The sequence below is a fragment of the Oryctolagus cuniculus genome, chromosome 2 (genome assembly GCF_051225735.1).
Source record: "Oryctolagus cuniculus isolate XC-2025 breed Fujian yellow rabbit chromosome 2, ASM5122573v1, whole genome shotgun sequence".
Taxonomy (NCBI): domain Eukaryota; kingdom Metazoa; phylum Chordata; class Mammalia; order Lagomorpha; family Leporidae; genus Oryctolagus; species Oryctolagus cuniculus.
In genome coordinates this window covers 82918729-82937500 of record NC_142868.1, presented here as the reverse complement: position 1 = coordinate 82937500, position 18772 = coordinate 82918729, and the positions used below count along the sequence as shown (strand labels likewise).

Genomic DNA, 18772 nt, shown 5'->3' with positions numbered 1-18772 from the left:
AGGCCTATTGTGGGGTAGTGGAAGAAAGAAAATCCATTGTAGTGCCAGTGGGCAAACGACCACAAAAAATAGTGGGATAGTGTGGTGTGTCTGCATCTGAGGTTACTTCCTGTGTAGTGAAACACTGCATAAAATAGTAAGGCATATCTTCTGAGAAGACTAGCTAGTAACACCTAATTAGTGAGCCAGCTTTGGAAGCTGATCGTGAATTTGACATCCCTGATGTCTGCAGAGAAATTGGGTGTGTGATTCATTGTTGTCACAGCAGTATGCACAGGAATTTTACAACTGATCTGGTGCTGTTAAGGACATTCTGTGATGAGAACTTTATTTAACTGTTGTGTCCAGAAGAGTAAAAGTTTAAAAATAAAAGAGTAAAAAGTCTTAGGCTCTTTGTCCTGATAAATGCTATGACTGAAGAACCCTGATTATGATTCTCTAGGTGGGCAGGGAAAATGAGCTAGTTTGTGTGCTGGAAGATCTAATTATAAAAGCTGCTGAGGAAAACGTTGAGGCTTGTGCAGGAGATGAATATGGACTGATGGGTACATTTCTGGGTTCTGGCCTTGAAATAAGTGAAAATACCTTCAGCATGTTACTTCGTTCTTAATGTGAAATGGTATACTTAAATTCCTGAATGCCCAAAACCATCTTAATGAAGACCAGATCCTGGTAAAAATGAACTGGTTTTGTTAGTCGAGAAAAATCTTTTAGGTTATTCTTTGTGATAGGTTCAGCTTAAGAACAATAACGATCTTGAAAAAGCCTAATCAGTACTTTCATTTTTAATTTTCCCTCTAACAAAGATTAATGCCAGCCTTGGTGGTCCATTGACAAAGTCTGAAATGCAGTGATGTAGAAAACAGCTCCTTTCTTTCTATAACAAAGAATGCCATGATTGCAGTGGAATACAAGGTTGAGACCCAGTTCTACTGACTGAACAAAATGATTTCATGCTATCTAAGCCAACTGCTTTAGCAGACAGGTTAAGATACTAATCCAGACTAGACTGACATTAAGTATTGCTAATGACTAGGAAACAGACTTTGTTAAATCACCTCATTTCTGGACCATGTGTGATGTGTAAAATCATGCACATAGGTCGATAAACTAAAGATGTGTATATTTTAAAGTTTCTTTTTATTTAAGTTTTATTTGTCATATATGCTTTTCATTGTAATACAAAGATTCTGCAGAAAATTTTCTTTCAGCCTTTTCTTCAGGACAAATGCTATGAATAACTTGGCAAATGAAGTTCTTTGACAGAAAACCAAAATGCCAGAAATTGAAGACAAAACTAGTGCTCATAGGCCGGCACACCGGGTTCTAGTACCGGTCGGGATGCCGGATTCTGTCCCGGTTGCCCCTCTTCCAGGCCAGCTCTCTGCTGTGGCCAGGGAGTGCAGTGGAGGATGGCCCAAGTGCTTGGGCCCTGCACCCACATGGGAGACCAGGAGAAGTACCTGGCTCCTGTCATCGGATCAGCGCGGTGCACCGGCCGCAGCAGCCATTGGAGGGTGAACCAACAGCAAAGGAAGACCTTTCTCTCTGTCTCTCTCTCTCTCCCTGTCCACTCTGCCTGTCCAAAAAAAAAAAAAAAAAACTAGTGCTCACTTTATTTTTGCGAATTCTGTTTTCGAAATTTATTTTTTCCTAAGAAAATGGTATTAAAACCACACGTTTAATCAAATATGTATGAAAAATGTGAGTTCACATTAGATTAAATAGGAATTTTCAGTTGTTTTGAACTGATTCACTTGTAAGTTCTCCTTCAAGTAAATGTAATGAAATATAACCCTAATCTAAAGGTAACTCATGTGATGACTTCTTTCACACTCGCTATCCCTGAATAGTTGATTGTTACCTAATACTTCCTACACATTACTTTTTTTTTTATTTTTTAGATTTATTTATTTATTTGAAAGGCACAGATACAGAGAGAAGGGGGGAGAGAGATCTTCTACCCGCTGGTTCACTCCCCAAATGACCACAAGGTTTGGGGATAAGCCAGGCAGAAACCAGGAGCCAGGAGCTTCTTCCAGATCTCCCATGTGGGTGCAGGGGCCCAAGCACCTGGGTTGTCTTCTGCTGCTTTCCCAGGCGCATTAGCAGGAGGCTAGATTGGAAATGGAGCAGTGGGACTTGAACCCTTGCCCATATGGGATGCCAACACTGCAGGTGGAAGCTCAAAACCTTCTATGCCACAGCACCAGCCCCCCTGCACATTACTTTCAAGCCCGAATTTCTTTAATAATTAGCCCTGAGAAGGCTGTCTGTACATTACACATGGAATTTTCCTTTCTAGGGAATGAGAAACTCAAGTCCAGGCTTGATTTGTTGTGTCTTTTGTAAACTGGGGCGTTTTATCATTCTTTGTAAACTTAGTATTTGACAGAGATACTTTTTTGATTGAAAGAATTAAAATACAATTTGAGTTATAGCCTGAGTTTTTAATTGCACAAGGGAAGAGACACTTTGAGCAGAATCCAGGAGGAGTTAATTTTTTTTTTTTTTTTTTTAAGATTTATAGATGCAGAGAGAGAGATCTTCCATCTGCTGGGTCACTCCCCAGATGGCCACAACGGCCAGGACTGGGCCAGGTGGAAGCCAGGAGCTTCTTCCTGGTCTCCCACGTGGGTGCAGGAGTCCAAGGACTTGGGCCATCTTCTGCTGCTTTCCCACGTTTCCCACATGCATTAACAGGAAGCTGGATCAGAAGTGGAGGAGACACTACTTGAACCAGCGTCCATATGGGATGCCAGCACTGCAAGCAGAGGCTTAGCCTTTTATGCCACAGTGCCAGCCCTGGGGCTGATGTCTTTAGTCTCCAGTTTCTCCAAACTGAGACCTAGCATTATAAATACAATTACCTCTCTCTATATATAAAAATAATGTAAAGCCAGCTTCATAAATCCAGTTGTTACACTGTCTGCTGGTTGGACTCCCAGAGACACTCTTTTTAAGATGTGACATTCAAAGGGTTGGGTTAATTCTTCACTACCAAATTTTTATTTCATAACAGATTACAGGTAATAAGAACTTAATAGATAAAAATAATACCAAAATACTATAAAGAAAATATGGGTGAATTTATTATCAGAATCATAGATTATGTACAGTGTGTGGGTTTTTTTTTTTCCCCCTTATTGAGCTGGCTTTTTTGGTTTAATTTTTTAAAAAGATTTATTTTGAAAGAGTTAGAGGGGCCGGCGCCAGCATCCCATATGGGCCCTGGTTCAAGACCTGGCTGCTCCTCTTCCAATCCAGCTCTCTGCTATGGCCTGGGAAAGCAGTGGAAGATGGTCCAAGTCCTTGGGCCCCTGCACCCACATGGGAGACCTGGAAGAAGCTCCTGGCTCCTGGCTTGGGATCGGCGCAGCTCCAGACATTGTGGCCAATTGGGGAGTAAACTATCGGATGGAATACCTCTCTCTCTCTCTCTCTCTCTCTCTCCCTCTCCCTCTCCCTCTCTCTGCCTCTCTCTGCCTCTCCTCTCTGTAACTCTTTCAAATAAATAAATCTTTAAAAAAAGAGAGAGAGAGAGAGGTCTTCCATCCACTGGTTTACTCCCCAGATGACCTAAGTGGCCAGCACTGGGCAAGGCTGAAACCAGGAGCTTCATCGGGGACTCCCTTGTGGGTATCAGGAACCCAAACACTTGAGCCATCTTCCACTGCTTTCCCAGGCACATTAGCAGGGAACTGGTCAGAAGTTCAGCAGCTCGGACATGAGTGAGCACCCATATGGGATGCTGGCATCCCAGACAGTGGCTTTACCTGCAGTGCCACCTGTTGGCCTCTTTTATTTTAATTTTGTATTTTGTCTTTTCTTGATTCTGTACATTCTTTGGAACTTAACCAGTTTAAAACATTTATTCTTTACCAGGGTTTTTGCAAATTTTCACTACACAAGCTTTAGCTTTAGCATTTTTATGTAGCCAAATCATCCATCTTTTCCTTAATATTTAAATGTAAGAATCACTTGGAAAGGAAATGAAATTTGCATTCCCTGACTCTATCTACAGGACTGACTATATCTTGGACAGGTCCAGGAAGATAGCTTGCACTTTGAGAAATACCATTTGATGATACACACTGATTCTAATATATTTATCCATGTTTTATTTTGTTATTTTATGGGTAATTTTTTGAAGATTTTATTCATTTATCAAGAGGTAGAGTTACAGAGAAAGATCTTCCATCTGTTGGTGCGCTCCCCAAATTGCCACAGTGGCCAGAGCTGAGTCAGTCCGAAGCCTGAGCCAAGAGCCTCTTCCGGGTCTCCCACGTGGGTGCAGGGGCCTAAGCACTTGGGCCATCTTCTGCTTTCCAAGGCCACAGCGGAGAGCTGGATCAGAAGCAAAGCTGCTGGGACAGGAACCCGTGCCCAAAGGGGAATCTGGTGCTGCAGGCGGATGCTTAGCCCACTATGCCACAGTGCTGGCCCTTGTGGGTAATTTTAAAAAATGAGTTGCTGGGGCTGGTGCTGTGACATAGCAGATAAAGCTGCTGCTTGTGGGGCCAGCATCCCATGTGGGTACCTGTTGAGTCCCAACTGCTCCGCTTGTGATCCAGCTCCCTGCTAATGCACCTGGGGAAGCAGTGAAAGGTGGCCCAAGTCCTTAGACCCCTGCCCCTAGTCTCAGGCCTAGATGAAGCTCCTGACCCCTAGCTTTGGATCAGCCAAGCCCTGGCCTTTGTGGCCATTTGGGGAGTGAATCAGTGGATAGAAGATCTTTAATTCTGCCTTTCAAATAAATCTTTTTTTAAGTTGTTATTTTTAAAAAATCTTGCCCAGAGTACCTTGAACAGTGCTTGTCTTACAATATTTAAGATGGAGTATGCGTCTTTGTATGAATTTGTGAATTGCCCTACTTTTTTCCAAGTTTGAATGAACTTCCAGTGTTTTCCCTTTGTGCTTTCAGCATCATGAAATATCTCTTGAGAATTTCTTTAATGAGATTTTTGCCAGTAGCACTTGGCCTGGGATACCATCATTATGTCTCTAAGTTTATTTATGTTGCTAAAGTTGTTGGCAATAAAGTCTCCATGGGCAGCAATGTCAGTCATTACCACAGTCAGCTGTTCTGTATACTTGGGATACAGATTTTATTTCCATGTTAAGCTTTTCCTTCTTTGCTGCAAAATCATCATTTTTGGCCAAATTCCTTCCTCCTTTGAATAGCAGTTTTAAAATGCAACATGCAAGTGTTTAAAGTCCCTATATATTTTATATGTTTTCTCTCTCTCTCTCTCTCTCTATATATATATATATTTAATCTTAAAAACCTCTGACTTGTTTTGATTTCTGTAATCCTGTTTTACTTGCTTGTGGCCAATAGAAACTACATTTTTAAAGTGGAAGAAAAATGTAACAAGGAAGACAGGGAGGCAACATTACTACACATTTTGCTGTGTGTGACCAGTCACAGTTTGAAAAAAAGATGAGTGATCATGATGCATACCTATTTACCTACATAATGATTTGTAGACTGGCAGGCACATTTTCACCTTACGTAAAATATATATGTACTCTTCCAGGCCTACATGTGTAGGCAAAAATGTGTAGGGTGGGGATGTTTGTGGTGCAGTATTTTTACTGAAGTGAGATCATAGGTATGGCATCTTAAAGTGTTTTTTCCTTAGTGTACCTTGACCTATGTACCTATATATTTACCTCTTTTTCAGTTACAACAGTTTATGATTTACTTGTGTTTTCAAAGCTTGACATTGGGTGGCACATAGACACTTGTTGAAATGAAAGCATAGCTCCATTTCCATATATTTAAAAAAAGTAAAATTATCATTTATGGAAGATCCTTGTTAACTACAGGAAGACACACAATCCTGCTTATACAAAAATACTTCGGAAAGTTCATGGAAAATGTGTCTTTTAATTCCATTTTTCCACAAATGTTTGTTTTTAAGGAGAGAGACCTTTTATCTGCTGGTTAACTCCCTAAATGTTCACAACAGCCAGGACTGGGCCAAAGTTAGGAGACTGGAACTCTGTCCAGGTTTTCCACATGGATGGCAGGAACCCCAGTACTTGGGACATCACCTGCTGCCTCCAAGTACATTAGCAGGAAACTGGATTCAAAGTAGGGGCAGGACCACATCCCACGCACTCCAACATGGGATGCAGATAGCTCAGATGGCAGCCAACCTTGCTGTACCCCAACTCCTGCCCTTCCACAACTATTTTTTTTGAGTGAATAAATTTTATTTTTATATATTTTGAAAGGCAGCAAGAGAGAGAAAAAGATCTTCCATCTGTTTATTCACTATTCAAAATGGCTGCGGCTGGCACCGCGGCTCACTAGGCTAATCCTCCGCCTGGGGTGCCGGCACACCGGGTTCTAGTCCCGGTTGGGGTGCTGGATTCTGTCCCAGTTGCCCCTCTTCCAGGCCAGCTCTCTGCTATGGCCCGGGAGTGCAGTGGAGGATGGCCCAAGTCCTTGAGCCCTGCACCCGCGTGGGAGACCAGGAGAAGCACCTGGCTCCTGGCTTCGGATCAGTGCAGTGCACCGGCCGCAACGTGCCAGCCGTAGCGGCCACTTTGAGGGTGAACCAACGGCAAAAGGAAGACCTTTCTGTCTGTCTGTCTCTCTCACTGTCTAACTCTACCTGTCAAAAAAAGAAAAGAAAAGTAGGTGATCTGTATGGGAGAAATAAAATATTCCTGGGAGGTGGGGAGCAGCTCACGCTGGCCTGACAGAGTACTCTTTCACTCTTAGCTTAGGTGACAGCTAAGAAAGCTCACACAGGTAGTGTGACTATAAATGGTAGTGTAATTCATGTATGAAGCAGAATTCCTTTTCCTAAGTATTGGGGTTTTTTTATTTAATAACATGTAGAAGGCATGAACAATATTGAAAATTGTCTTATGGAATGAACTTTGTTTCTGGCAAGATTGATTCTTGTGTTATTAGATGTGTCTGAGCCATTTGTCACATTCTGCAGGAGATGCTTAAAGATGTCTAAAATTCCTCTTGGTTCTAATTGGAATTACACATTGTGGTTTGTTCTAGTCATGTTCTGGTGATGGGCTCTGGTGGGGAATAGGGCACCTCTCAGCTGACCAGTGAGCAGGTTCAGGAGAAGCTGAGTGTAGGTCTTGGGGAACTTTGTAAACTGGGCAGGCTAGGTGGGACAAACCCTTTGGCATTGCCCTTTCTGCACTCTTAACTGGGAAATCAGATACAGTGCCTGGAGATGCACTACCATTTTATGACTGGGCAGAGACTATGAGTTTGGAAAAGAATAGCTGTTTCTAGATTACACATGTGGAAGGTAGGACTTCATGTTTTAGAAATGCAGGGTGCTAGTCTAAACAGAATCAAGGATAAAAATGCCTTAAACTTACACAGTTAGATTAGAACTGTGAAGTGAGCCGGCGCCGTGGCTCAATAGGCTAATCCTCCACCTTGCGGCGCCGGCACACCGGGTTCTAGTCCCGGTTGGGGCGCCGGATTCTGTCCCGGTTGCCCCTCTTCCAGGCCAGCTCTCTGCTATGGCCAGGGAGTGCAGTGGAGGATGGCCCAGGTGCTTGGGCCCTGCACCCCATGGGAGACCAGGAAAAGCACCTGGCTCCTGGCTCCTGCCAGGATCAGCGCGGTGCGCCGGCTGCAGCGGCGGCCATTAGAGGGTGAACCAACGGCAAAAGGAAGACCTTTCTCTCTCTCTGTCTCTCTCTCTCACTGTCCACTCTGCCTGTCAAAAAAAAAAAAAAAAAAAAAAAAGAACTGTGAAGTGAACCTATGTTTTCTGGAAAACTTGGGTATATAAAACTTCATTCTAACTACTTATAGGCAAGTTTAAGGGGAAAAAAAAAAAGTGTGGGCTATGTCGTACTTAACTGTTGGGAAATCTGCCAGGCTACCTTGAGCAGAAAACCCATTTGTTGGAAGAATATTTGGTACCTTGACTCAGAACAAAAGCTGAAGCCCCAAGCTTGGAGATTCTGCAGATTCCAGGGACATCCGTGGTACAGTGAGAACCATACCATACCTTAGAAACGTTTGAGAACACTGATGGGAATACCTCTGCTAGAATAGAACTTGCCATTGTTCCCACTGCTTAGAGTCACTTCTGATTAGTAAGTGTGGGCTGGGTGCATCCAGTTGGCCTGAGTCAGTTTGGGGATAGAGTAGCTTTTTGTGCTTCTTGACCATGCATAACAAATTTGATTTACTATCACAATGCTAAATCAATACTTGTGTAATACAAAGACAGAACATTAACAGTCCCTGGAAAATAAGTCAAACATGATAGCATCTTTGTAGAAATGTGAAACCACGTGGTCTGTTTCTTTCATGTTGATATGTAGGTCAACAACATAGATGCAGTAATATTAATAAAGTGATTTTCAAGCTTTTTAATCTCTTAAGTTTATTAAGGACCAGAAAGAGCTTTTGTTTATATGGGTTATATTGATGTTTACTGTGTTGGCAATTAAAATTGAGATTTTATTTTTGAAATACATTTTTCTTTTTTTTTTTTTTTCTTTTTTTTTTTTTTAGAAGAGCAAGAGCGAGTTATTTATTTGTGGTCACCATTTTACACTTAAAAAATTTTCTGGGATACATTGGAATATTTGGATAAATTATTTTTTTCTCTTTCAATATTTTGTTTATATTTTCAGTTTCCATTCAATGATAATCAATTACATAAAAAGCTGAGTTACTATGAATCAAAGCACAGTTACAAAACACATATATAATCCAAAATAGAAGAACAGTATTTGGATATAAAGCAAAGTCACGTTCATTCACAGACACAGTGGACTCAGATCTGGTCAACCTGGTTGCTCATAGGAAGGTTTATAAAGATGGTCAAATGTGACTGTGGAGAATAAGATTTCTGCCAAAGCAAAGACATTTTCTTCCTAGTACACAGCGTGTGGCTGCAGGGACTAAGTATAGCTTATGGTCCACTAACAAGAAGAGCACTGAGCCTTGTGGGAATGTTGGCTTCCCAAAGACATGCAGCAGCTTCCCTAGACTTGTTTATCTAATATGTCTTGATAAACATGTTCCAGAGAAACCTTGGAGTTAGATGAGTACATGCATGAGATGTACAATATACTGTTGTAATCATTATCAATAAACAATAAAGAAAACACACCGGGTTAGTCTGGCAGCACTTTGCAGAGGAACAGTTTCCATGTCCTGTCTCTCCTGTCTCTCCTTTCGCTTGCACACTCATCTCTTCAAGATCCTGGTGAGTCATAAGATGGGGAATTCCATACCAATTGGCTGCAACAGCCAGAGCTGCATCAATCCAAAGCCAGGAGCCAAGAGCTTCTTCTGGGTCTCCCATGCAGGTGCAGAGGTCCAAGCACTTGGGCCATCTTCTACTGCTTTCCCAGGCCATAGCAAAAAGCTGGATCTCTCTCTCTCTCTCTCTGTCTCTCTTGCAGTATCATGCAGAACTTTCTATGATGAGCCAAATTCACTGTTGCCAGAAAAAAATTTGTAATTTTTAGGAAGGCTGATTAGAAAAAATCAGATATGCCTTCTCCTAGCCACATGACTTTGTGAGATTAAGAGAGTGATTTGGCCAGCGCCGTGGCTCAATAGGCTAATCCTCCATCTGCGGCGCCGGCACACCAGGTTGTAGTCCTGGATGGAGCACTGGATTCTGTCCCGGTTGCGGGTGCAGTGGCCACTGGAGGTTGAACCAATGGAAAAGGAAGACCTTTCTCTCTCTGTCTCTCACTGTCCACTGTGCCATGGAAAGTCCCGGGAGCCCATCCCCCTGCTTCAGGACACTCAGGGAGCAAAGCAGAGAGTGTGGGGCAGAAAAAGTCCCCGGCATGTGGGACCCACAGGCGGCAGATGAAGAGGCACAGAAGCAGCGGGTGGCGGCTCAGGGTGTCTCCGCAGACTTCCTGGGATTGTGTGCAGAGCAAGAAATGTAGTGAATGCGGGAGAAGGAGCAGCGTGGCCTCTCAGGCTGACTCCGATCCATGAATGAACTTCCTCTGTTCTCAACTCCGCACCAGAGGCTGAAATACATTTTTCAAAAGCAGTAGTAAGTTGATGAAGGATCACACTTTGAAAATTGCTGTATGAATCAAACATCTGTGTATTAAGTTTTTAAATAAGACTTCATAATTATAGTCTTGCAAATCTTAGATACAGAAAATGTTAGCTAGACTTAGAAACTTTTGATGTTAAAATACAGGGAAATATAAACATTTTAAGTTAATTGGTATAAAGACTTAACATGCCTTCTGGTGTTTAGGACTTTAGATAAAGGTGGCTAATTCAGCTGTATATTCTCAAGCTCCTGTATAGTTTCATATGGCTTCTCAAAAATGTGGCCATAATTTGATCAACTGGGTCAGTGGTTTTTGAGACATTTTGAGTTTATGCTGTGAATATCTTTATACAACAGATGTCAGTAGTTTGTCATACTATGTCTTATAAATATTTTCCAAGGTTTTTATTTATCTTTGTTAAAATAGAAAACAGGTTTTCATTTTGTTTGCTTGGGCCAACCTAAGCCAGGGTGTTTGAAGTTAGAGAGCATATCTTCACTTTTAAAATTTCGGGGGGGGGGGGGTTGGCATAATGGGTAAAGCTGCTGCCTGCAGTGCTGGCATCCCATATGGGTGCCTATTTGAGTCCCAGCTGCTCCTTCAGATCCAGCTCTCTGCTGTGGCCTGGGAAAGCAGTGGAAGATGGCCCAATTCCTTGGGCCTCTGCATCCATGTGGGAGACCTCGAAGAAACCTGGCCTATAGCCAACACCTGATAAATGTTAATTATATGAATACGTGAACCCTACTCTTAGGAGTATTTTGATGTGTGAAGTGATGTGATCTCTTTGTAGGTGTACTTCAGAATGAATAATTTGCCAAGCTTGTAACTATTGTGTCCATATACTATATTTTAAATAATTTTTTCTGTGTTTTTGGTAATGCTTCCTTAAGTGGATTTTAAGTAGGATTTTCTTACTAGAGGATTCTGCTTTATTTCTACAAAATGTTGGTTAATTGTTCCTATTTGACTTGAAAAATGATTTAATTGATGTTTGCTGAACAAATGACATTATTTAACCAATTTCTAAGCTTGTTACCATTGTAACTTAGTTCCATTTCTGCAGGTTATATTGCTTTTGAAAGACCTCTGCTAATGTTTTCTTTTTTAAAAGATTTATTTAGTTATTTGAAAGGCAGGGTTGCAGAGGCAGAGAGAGGTCTTCCTTCCACTGGTTCACTCCCCAAATGGCTGTGACAACTGGAGCTGGGCCAATCAGCCTGGGAGCCTGGAGCTTCTTCCAGGTCTCCCACATGGTTGCACTTGGGCCATCTTCTGCTGTTTTCCCAGGCCATAGCAGAGAGCTGAATCGGAATTGGAGCAGCCAGAACTTGAGCCAGTGCCCATATGAGATGCCAGCACTGCTGGTGGCTGCGCTACCTGCTAATGTTTTCTTTTCTTTTTTTTTATTATTTCATTTTTTTTTACAGGCAGAGTGGACAGTGAGAGAGAGAGACAGAGAGAAAGGTCTTCCTTTTGCCGTTGGTCCACCCTCCAATGGCTGCCGCAGCAGACGCACCACGCTGATCCGAAGCCAGGAGCCAGGTGCTTCTCCTGGTCTCCCATGGGGTGTAGGGCCCAAGGACTTGGGCCATCCTCCACTGCACTCCCTGGCCACAGCAGAGAGCTGGCCTGGAAGAGGGACAACCGGGATAGAATCCGGCGCCCCGATCGGGACTAGAACCCAGTGTGCCGGCGCCACTAGGTGGAGGATTAGCCTATTGAGCCGTGGCGCCGGCCCACTAATGTTTTCTTAATCTTATACTAAAATTTTTTTATCTGTGGGATTTGGTTTCTGTAAATTGGTTTTATGTTAAGGATTCTTTTTCCCTTTACCCTGATGCTTTGGCTTGACTTGACTGACTGGGCTGTAAATACTTCGTTCCTGTAATCTAAACCAGCTATTGGGAGAACTTACCATGATCATGTCTGAAAAATGTTAGAGCAGCTTCTTGGTATGGAGGTCCAAGATGATTCTCCTGATTAACCAGGTTATCATACAGCTTTGTGGCTTGACTTTTCAAATATACTTCAATAATTTTTTATTATTATTATTATTGTTGAAAGACTGCTGGTTCACTCCCCAAATGGTTCTGCAATGATCAGGGCTAGTGCTAAATCTGGAAGCTAGGTAGTCTCAGTGTAGGTCTCTCAGGTCTGTGACAGAAACCCAATTACTTGACCTAATACTGCTGCCTCCTGGGGTCTGCATTGCCAGGAGGCTAGAATCACAAGCTAGAGCCAGGACTTGAACCTAGGCACTCCTACATGGAACCACAAACATCGTAACCATGAGGCCAGATGCCTATCTCTTTAATAATAATTTTAATGACTTAATGTCCCATTCCTTGGACATTTGTTTTCTTAACTGTCCAGTGGATGTTTATAATTTACCGTTTTTTCTCTTAAAAGGAAACATACTTGTACATCAATCCATGGGTATTTATCTTATTTTATTCATAGCATAAGTGTCTTAGAGAGGGCTTAGTCCAAGAATGTAACCATCTATCAGTTAGAGGTAGGTTTGGAATGTATAAATGGGGGGCCAGCGCTGTGGTGCCTCCTGCAGTGCCAGCATCCCATATGGGCGCCCGTTCAGGTTCTGGCTGCTCCACTTCTGATCCAGCTCTCTGCTATGGCCTGGGAAAACAGTAGAAGATGGCCCAAGTGCATCCATGTGGGAGACCTGGAGGAAGCTCCTGGCTCCCGACTTTGGATTGGCGCAGCTCTTGGGGAGTGAACCAGCGGATGGAAGACCTCCCTCCCCCTCCCCCTCCCCCCTCCCTCTCTGTAACACTGACTTTCAAATAAATCTTTTAAAAAAAACTATTAGCTGTTAGTTATATAACTATGTAGATTTTTTTGCTGTATTGTATTCAAATAAAGAAAATATCTAGTTGTCTCCAATGAAGGCTTAAACAAGGCAGTAGTTTGTGTTTCCCTAGTACAGGAAAACCCAGAGATGATGTGGCAGTTCTGCAAAATTTTCAGAAAACAAGACATCTTCCTGTGTTAGATTTTTGTGACTACTTTAACAAATCACTATGAACTGGCTTAAAACAGCATACTCCAAAATCAAGGTGTTGGCAGAGCCGCAACAGCTTTATAGACTCTAGGAGAGAGTCCATTCCTTTCCCTTTGACTTCTGGTGCTTGCCATGTAGAAGCTCAGAATCCATGTGTTAGATGCTGTTTCTATTATCAGATCACCGTGGTGGGGGGATCGGGCAGAGAATCATCTGTTCATCAAATTCCATTCTCCTACCAGTCCTAACAGCCCTCTGCTGGCTTCTGCTTCACACTTCATCCTTCATAAGCACTTCATGAGTGCTTAACTTACTGCCATTGCCTTCTAATTATTTCCTAGTTTATAAATCAGTGTTAGTTCCAGTTTGTTCCCATTTGTGATTTTCTGTTTCCATTGTCAGAGACTTGAAACTGGATAAGTGGCTAATTGGGATTTTGCATATAAAAAGTAAATGCATGTCTTTACTGTTGATGGGGTACTGGGGAGAGATCCATACCACTTTTCTTCATATCTATTTTAAAAGCCTTTTTTGGTTTCTTCTTTCAAGGTTCTTTTTCCTATTCGGCAAGGTTACTAGGTAGATGAGTGTTAATAAACCTGAATTTAGTTATTAGTATGTTTACTTTTCCACTGTTTATATGTAAACTCTACTTTAGCACCTCCTAATGGTATATTCTAACCTAATTCTCTAAAAATAGTTGGAATAAAGAAGCTCAAGGTTGGCCTATGAAGTGGTCTAAGAATGTGTTTGTTTACACCAGAAACTGAATACAATCGACCCTCTGTATCTGAGTTCTGCATCCTTGGATTCAACCAATCTCAGATTGAAAATATTCAGGAAAAATTATGTCTGTATTGAACACATACAGACTTTTTTCTTGTTATTACCCCGGGAACAGTAGAATAACTGTACAGCAGTTGTGTTTTAGCTATTATCAGTAATCTGAAGGTGATTTAAAGTAGTGAAGGAAGATGTATGTAGGTATGCAGACACTGTGCCATTTCAGTTAAGAGACTTGAGCATCCACAGATTTCTTACCGTCTGAGCATGCTCTCTATACAGGGATGATTGTAACTTTTTTCTTCATTGACCTTTTTAAACTTAGGAGATTATTATTCCAAAAACAGTTTTTGTTTTTTGTTGAGTTAAGTGAGAGGGAGAGACAGAGAGAAAGGTCTTCCTTCCATTGGTTCACTCCCCAAATGGTCACAACGGCCGGAGGTACGCCAATCCTAAGCCAGGAGCCAGGTGCTTCCTCCTAGTCTCCCATGCAGGTACAGGGGCTCAAGCACTTGGGCCATCCTCCACTGCCCTCCTGGGCCACAACAGAAAGCCAGATTGGAAGAGGAGTAGCCGGGACTAGAACCGGTGCCCATATGGGATACCGATGCCCATATGGAATACGGGTGCCGCAGGCGGAGGATTAACCCACTGTGCCACGGCACACGGCACAGCCCCTCAAAAACACAGCTTTATTGAGTTTTCCTAAGCCATGCAATTCCCTGAGAACATACAGTTCAGTGTCTTCCAGTACCTTCACATTGTTACTCATCAATCACACTGTTAAAACGTTTTTATTACACACAGAAGAAAACTTGAATCCGCTGCTGTTAGGCACCATTCCCTCCAGTTTTACCTAAGCAACCATTAATCTACTTTCTACTTCTGGGTTTGCTTATTTTGCACATTTCATGTAAATGGGATTGTACATTATGTGATCATTTGTGACCTACTTAGCATAATGTTTTCAAAATTGTAGCATGGGTCAGTACTTCATTTCTTTATTGTTGAGGAATATTCCATGTTTGAATATACTACATTTTATTTACTCATTAGTTGGTAGGCATTTGGGTGGATTCTGCTTTTTTGGCCATTACAAGTAATGTTCTCATTGAACAAAAGTTCTTAGGTATATACTTTTTCCTAGGTATATACTTAGGAATGGAATTTTTGGGTGATACAATAACTCTTTAACTTTTAAGAGACAGAGAGTGCTCCCATCAGCTGGATCACTCCCCAGATGTCTGCAACAACTAGGACTGGGGTAGACCAGGCCCAAGAGAAGAACCAGGAACTCAATCCAGGTCTCCCACATGGCTGGCAGGAACCCAAGAGCCAGAGCTAGGAATTCAACTCAAGCACTCCAACACAGAAAATGACCATCTTAACCACTAGGCTTGCCCCTATGTTTAACTTTTAAAAAAAATTCTTAGAAGGGGGCAGGTGAAAGCTGGGCTGGAAGTTGAGTAGCCAGGAGTCATACCAGGCATTCTGCAACAGCAGCTTAACCTGTGCCACAGCACCTCGGGGTTTGACTTCTGGAGGAACTACCAGATTGTTAGTTCCAGTGGCTTGCACCATTTTACGTTCCTATCAGTAGCATATGAGGGATCTGATTTCTCTGCATCGTTGGAAAACTTACTTTATTAAAGCTATCAGTATCTTATTGTGGTTCTCTTTTTATACTTTCATAAGAAAAACTTCACAAGTGTTTTAGTAGGTAAGAAATAACACTTTTAAGTTTGTGATAGAATATTTTTTAAATTGTTTATTTCATTTTTTAACAGGCTAAGGAAATTTTAACAAAAGAATCCAATGTGCAAGAGGTTCGTTGTCCTGTTACCGTCTGTGGAGATGTGCATGGTCAATTCCATGACCTTATGGAACTCTTTAGAATTGGTGGGAAATCACCAGATACAAACTATCTATTCATGGGAGACTACGTGGACAGAGGTTATTACTCAGTGGAGACTGTGACTCTTCTTGTAGCATTAAAGGTATGATCAGTATAATTCAGTTTTCTTTTTTTCAAGCTGTTTTTAAACCAGGCAAAAGGCAAAAATGACAGTATTAAATGTCATCTCTACTATCTTAGGGCTAATTCAGTTTATAGCCCCTTAAAATAATTAGTTTTATGACTTTTATAGAGAGCGGTGAAAATAATACACTAAACTTGTCCAGTCTACTGCCATTCTTTTGGGTATTCCATAGCTGAAATCTTTAAATCATATTTGACTTAAGCCGGCGCCGCGGCTCACTAGGCTAATCCTCCGCCTAGCGGCGCCGGCACACCGGGTTCTAGTCCCGGTTGGGGCGCCGGATTCTGTCCCGGTTGCCCCTCTTCCAGGCCAGCTCTCTGCTGTGGCCAGGGAGTGCAGTGGAGGATGGCCCAGGTGCTTGGGCCCTGCACCCCATGGGAGACCAGGAAAAGCACCTGGCTTCTGGCTCCTGCCACCGGATCAGCGTGGTGCGCCGGCCGCGGCGGCCATTGGAGGGTGAACCAACGGCAAAGGAAGACCTTTCTCTCTGTCTCTCTCTCTCACTGTCCACTCTGCCTGTCAAAAAAAAAAAAAAAAAATTTTTGACTTAAGCACATATTCTTCATATTGAATCACTAAACAGGTCTTTATTTCTTGCCTTGAAAGTTCTGTTATTCCTAAGTTTTTATTTCATGACACAATCTAATACTTCACACTTCAATTACTGCATTAACTTGGTAACTAATATTTCTACCTGCAAGTTCTCATCTTTGCAAGTCCACCTTGTATATGCTGCCAAATCAAGTCACTCTTGTATCTTACTACTGCCGTGTTCCCAAACCTACAGATACTCGTGTTGCCTAACTCAAACTCCTTGCCTGGCCCTCCATACTCTGAATTTGCCATAGTGGTCTATTTCTGAAATCTTAACCTCATACATCTCCTTACTGAGATCAAGCCCGTAAACAGCAGACCTGGCACTGAGCTTCATAGTGCTGAGCTCAGTGTTGCATACAAAGTGGATGCTTACTAAGCACGAAGGTATATGAGATACATTTTTTTTTTGTCCTGTCATGGAAATGAGCCTTAAAAATCCACTTGAACCAGATTTGGCATTACTTAAGTTGAAAAAGAACAAGAACTTAGCCTCTAGAAGACTTTATCTCAGGTTCAAACTACAGCTAAACAGTAACCATTCAGCAGTGAAGAATTAATAGTATTCTGAAAAGATGTCCAAGACTAGTGATAGATAATAAAGATGATGACTGAAACAGATGCTAAGATACAAACTAAGATTCTAATGATACTCATAATGAAGGACAGTAAAATTATTTCAAAGGTTAATAAGACCTAGTTAGGAATGACAAATACTTTTACTGTGAAAAAAAATTACGTTAAATTTACTGGTGGACACAAGAACCATTTGAAGAAATGGGTTGGAAGTTAATGTGTTCAGATAACATGATATTAAAAATATTCTGTGGATTTCTTTTCCTTTGCTTCAGGTGCGTTATCCAGAACGCATTACAATATTGAGAGGAAATCATGAAAGCCGACAAATTACCCAAGTATATGGCTTTTATGATGAATGTCTACGGAAGTATGGAAATGCCAATGTGTGGAAATATTTTACAGACCTATTTGATTATCTTCCACTTACAGCTTTGGTAGATGGACAGGTATGTATCTGTGTGCTTACATCTTGCAATGGAGGGCTTACAATAGGGGGGAAATTAGACTATTAACAGGGGCTAGACTTACATGACATCTGTGTCTAGATTTCTGTGGCCTTCCTGTCTCTCTTATACTTACAATTTTATGAGTAGGCATTGTGGTGTAGCAGGTTAAGCTACCATTTGGGATGACTGCATCCTGTATTGGAAAGCCTGGTTCAAGTCCTGGCTACTCCACTTTCCTGATCCAGTTTCTTGCTAGTGCACCTAGAAGGCAGCAAATGATGGCCTCAATACTTGGGTTCCTGCTACCCGTGTGGTAACCTTGGGTGGATGGCCTTGGGGGACTGAACCTGCTGATAGGAAGATATCTCTCCTTTAAAATAAATAAACCTTAAGAAAAAAAATTTTTTTCCAGAGCAGATAATTGGATAAGTTTTTTTTTTTTTTTTAAGATTTATTTTATTTATTTGAAAGAGTTACACAGAGAGAGAAGGAGAGGCAGAGAGAGAGAGTCTCCCATCCACTGGTTCACTTCCCAGATGGCCGCAACGGAGAGCTGCGCCAGTTAGATGCCAGGAGCTTCTGCCAGGTCTCCCACGTGGGTGCTGGGCCCAAGGACTTGGGCCATCCTCTGCTGCATTCCCAGACCATAGCAGAGAGCTGGATTGGAAGAGGAGCAGCCGGGACTAGAACTGGCACCTATATGGGATGCCGGCACTTCAGGCCAGGGCTTTAACCCACTGTGCCATGGTGCCAGTTCCAGTTGGATAAGTTTTATGCATATTTAATACATTTTCCTGTGATTCTCAGATCTTATATAAATGTGTTGGCCAAAGAACATGCTAATATACTTTAAAAATTATAAGTAAATTTTGAAGACCGCAACGTACAATACTGCTCAAGCAAGATGTTTTTTTAAAACAAGGTCCACACAGATTCAGTATCTACTAGTTACCATTAAAGTTTTTTATTCCTATTTTTATGGTAATTGTATTATGTGTCTTATACCTTCTTCCCTAAATGAATGCTTTGTTTCTACCTGTGACAAGTATTGGCACATACTCTAAAACATTCAAATGTGTAAGAAGAAATATACAAATATTCTATTATTGCTGTAAGCATGAACTTTAGTTTAAATGTAAAACATGGTGATAAAACTCAATTATAAATGTGCGGTGTTGTCAAGTGTATGGTACTCTTGTACTGCTGATGTGAATGTAATTTGGTTATGACCTTCTCCAATTTTTTTCTTCATCTACTGGTTC

At 41.8% G+C, this 18772-nt stretch overlaps 1 protein-coding gene across 1 annotated transcript in view; it reads left to right on the top strand.

Annotated features, from left to right (window-relative positions):
* PPP2CB (protein phosphatase 2 catalytic subunit beta) overlaps positions 1-18772 on the top strand; it is a 30871-nt gene that overhangs the window by 3451 nt on the left and 8648 nt on the right. The window contains 2 exon segments of the mRNA NM_001101707.1: positions 15640-15849; positions 17337-17510. Coding sequence (NP_001095177.1) covers positions 15640-15849; positions 17337-17510 — 384 coding nt within the window.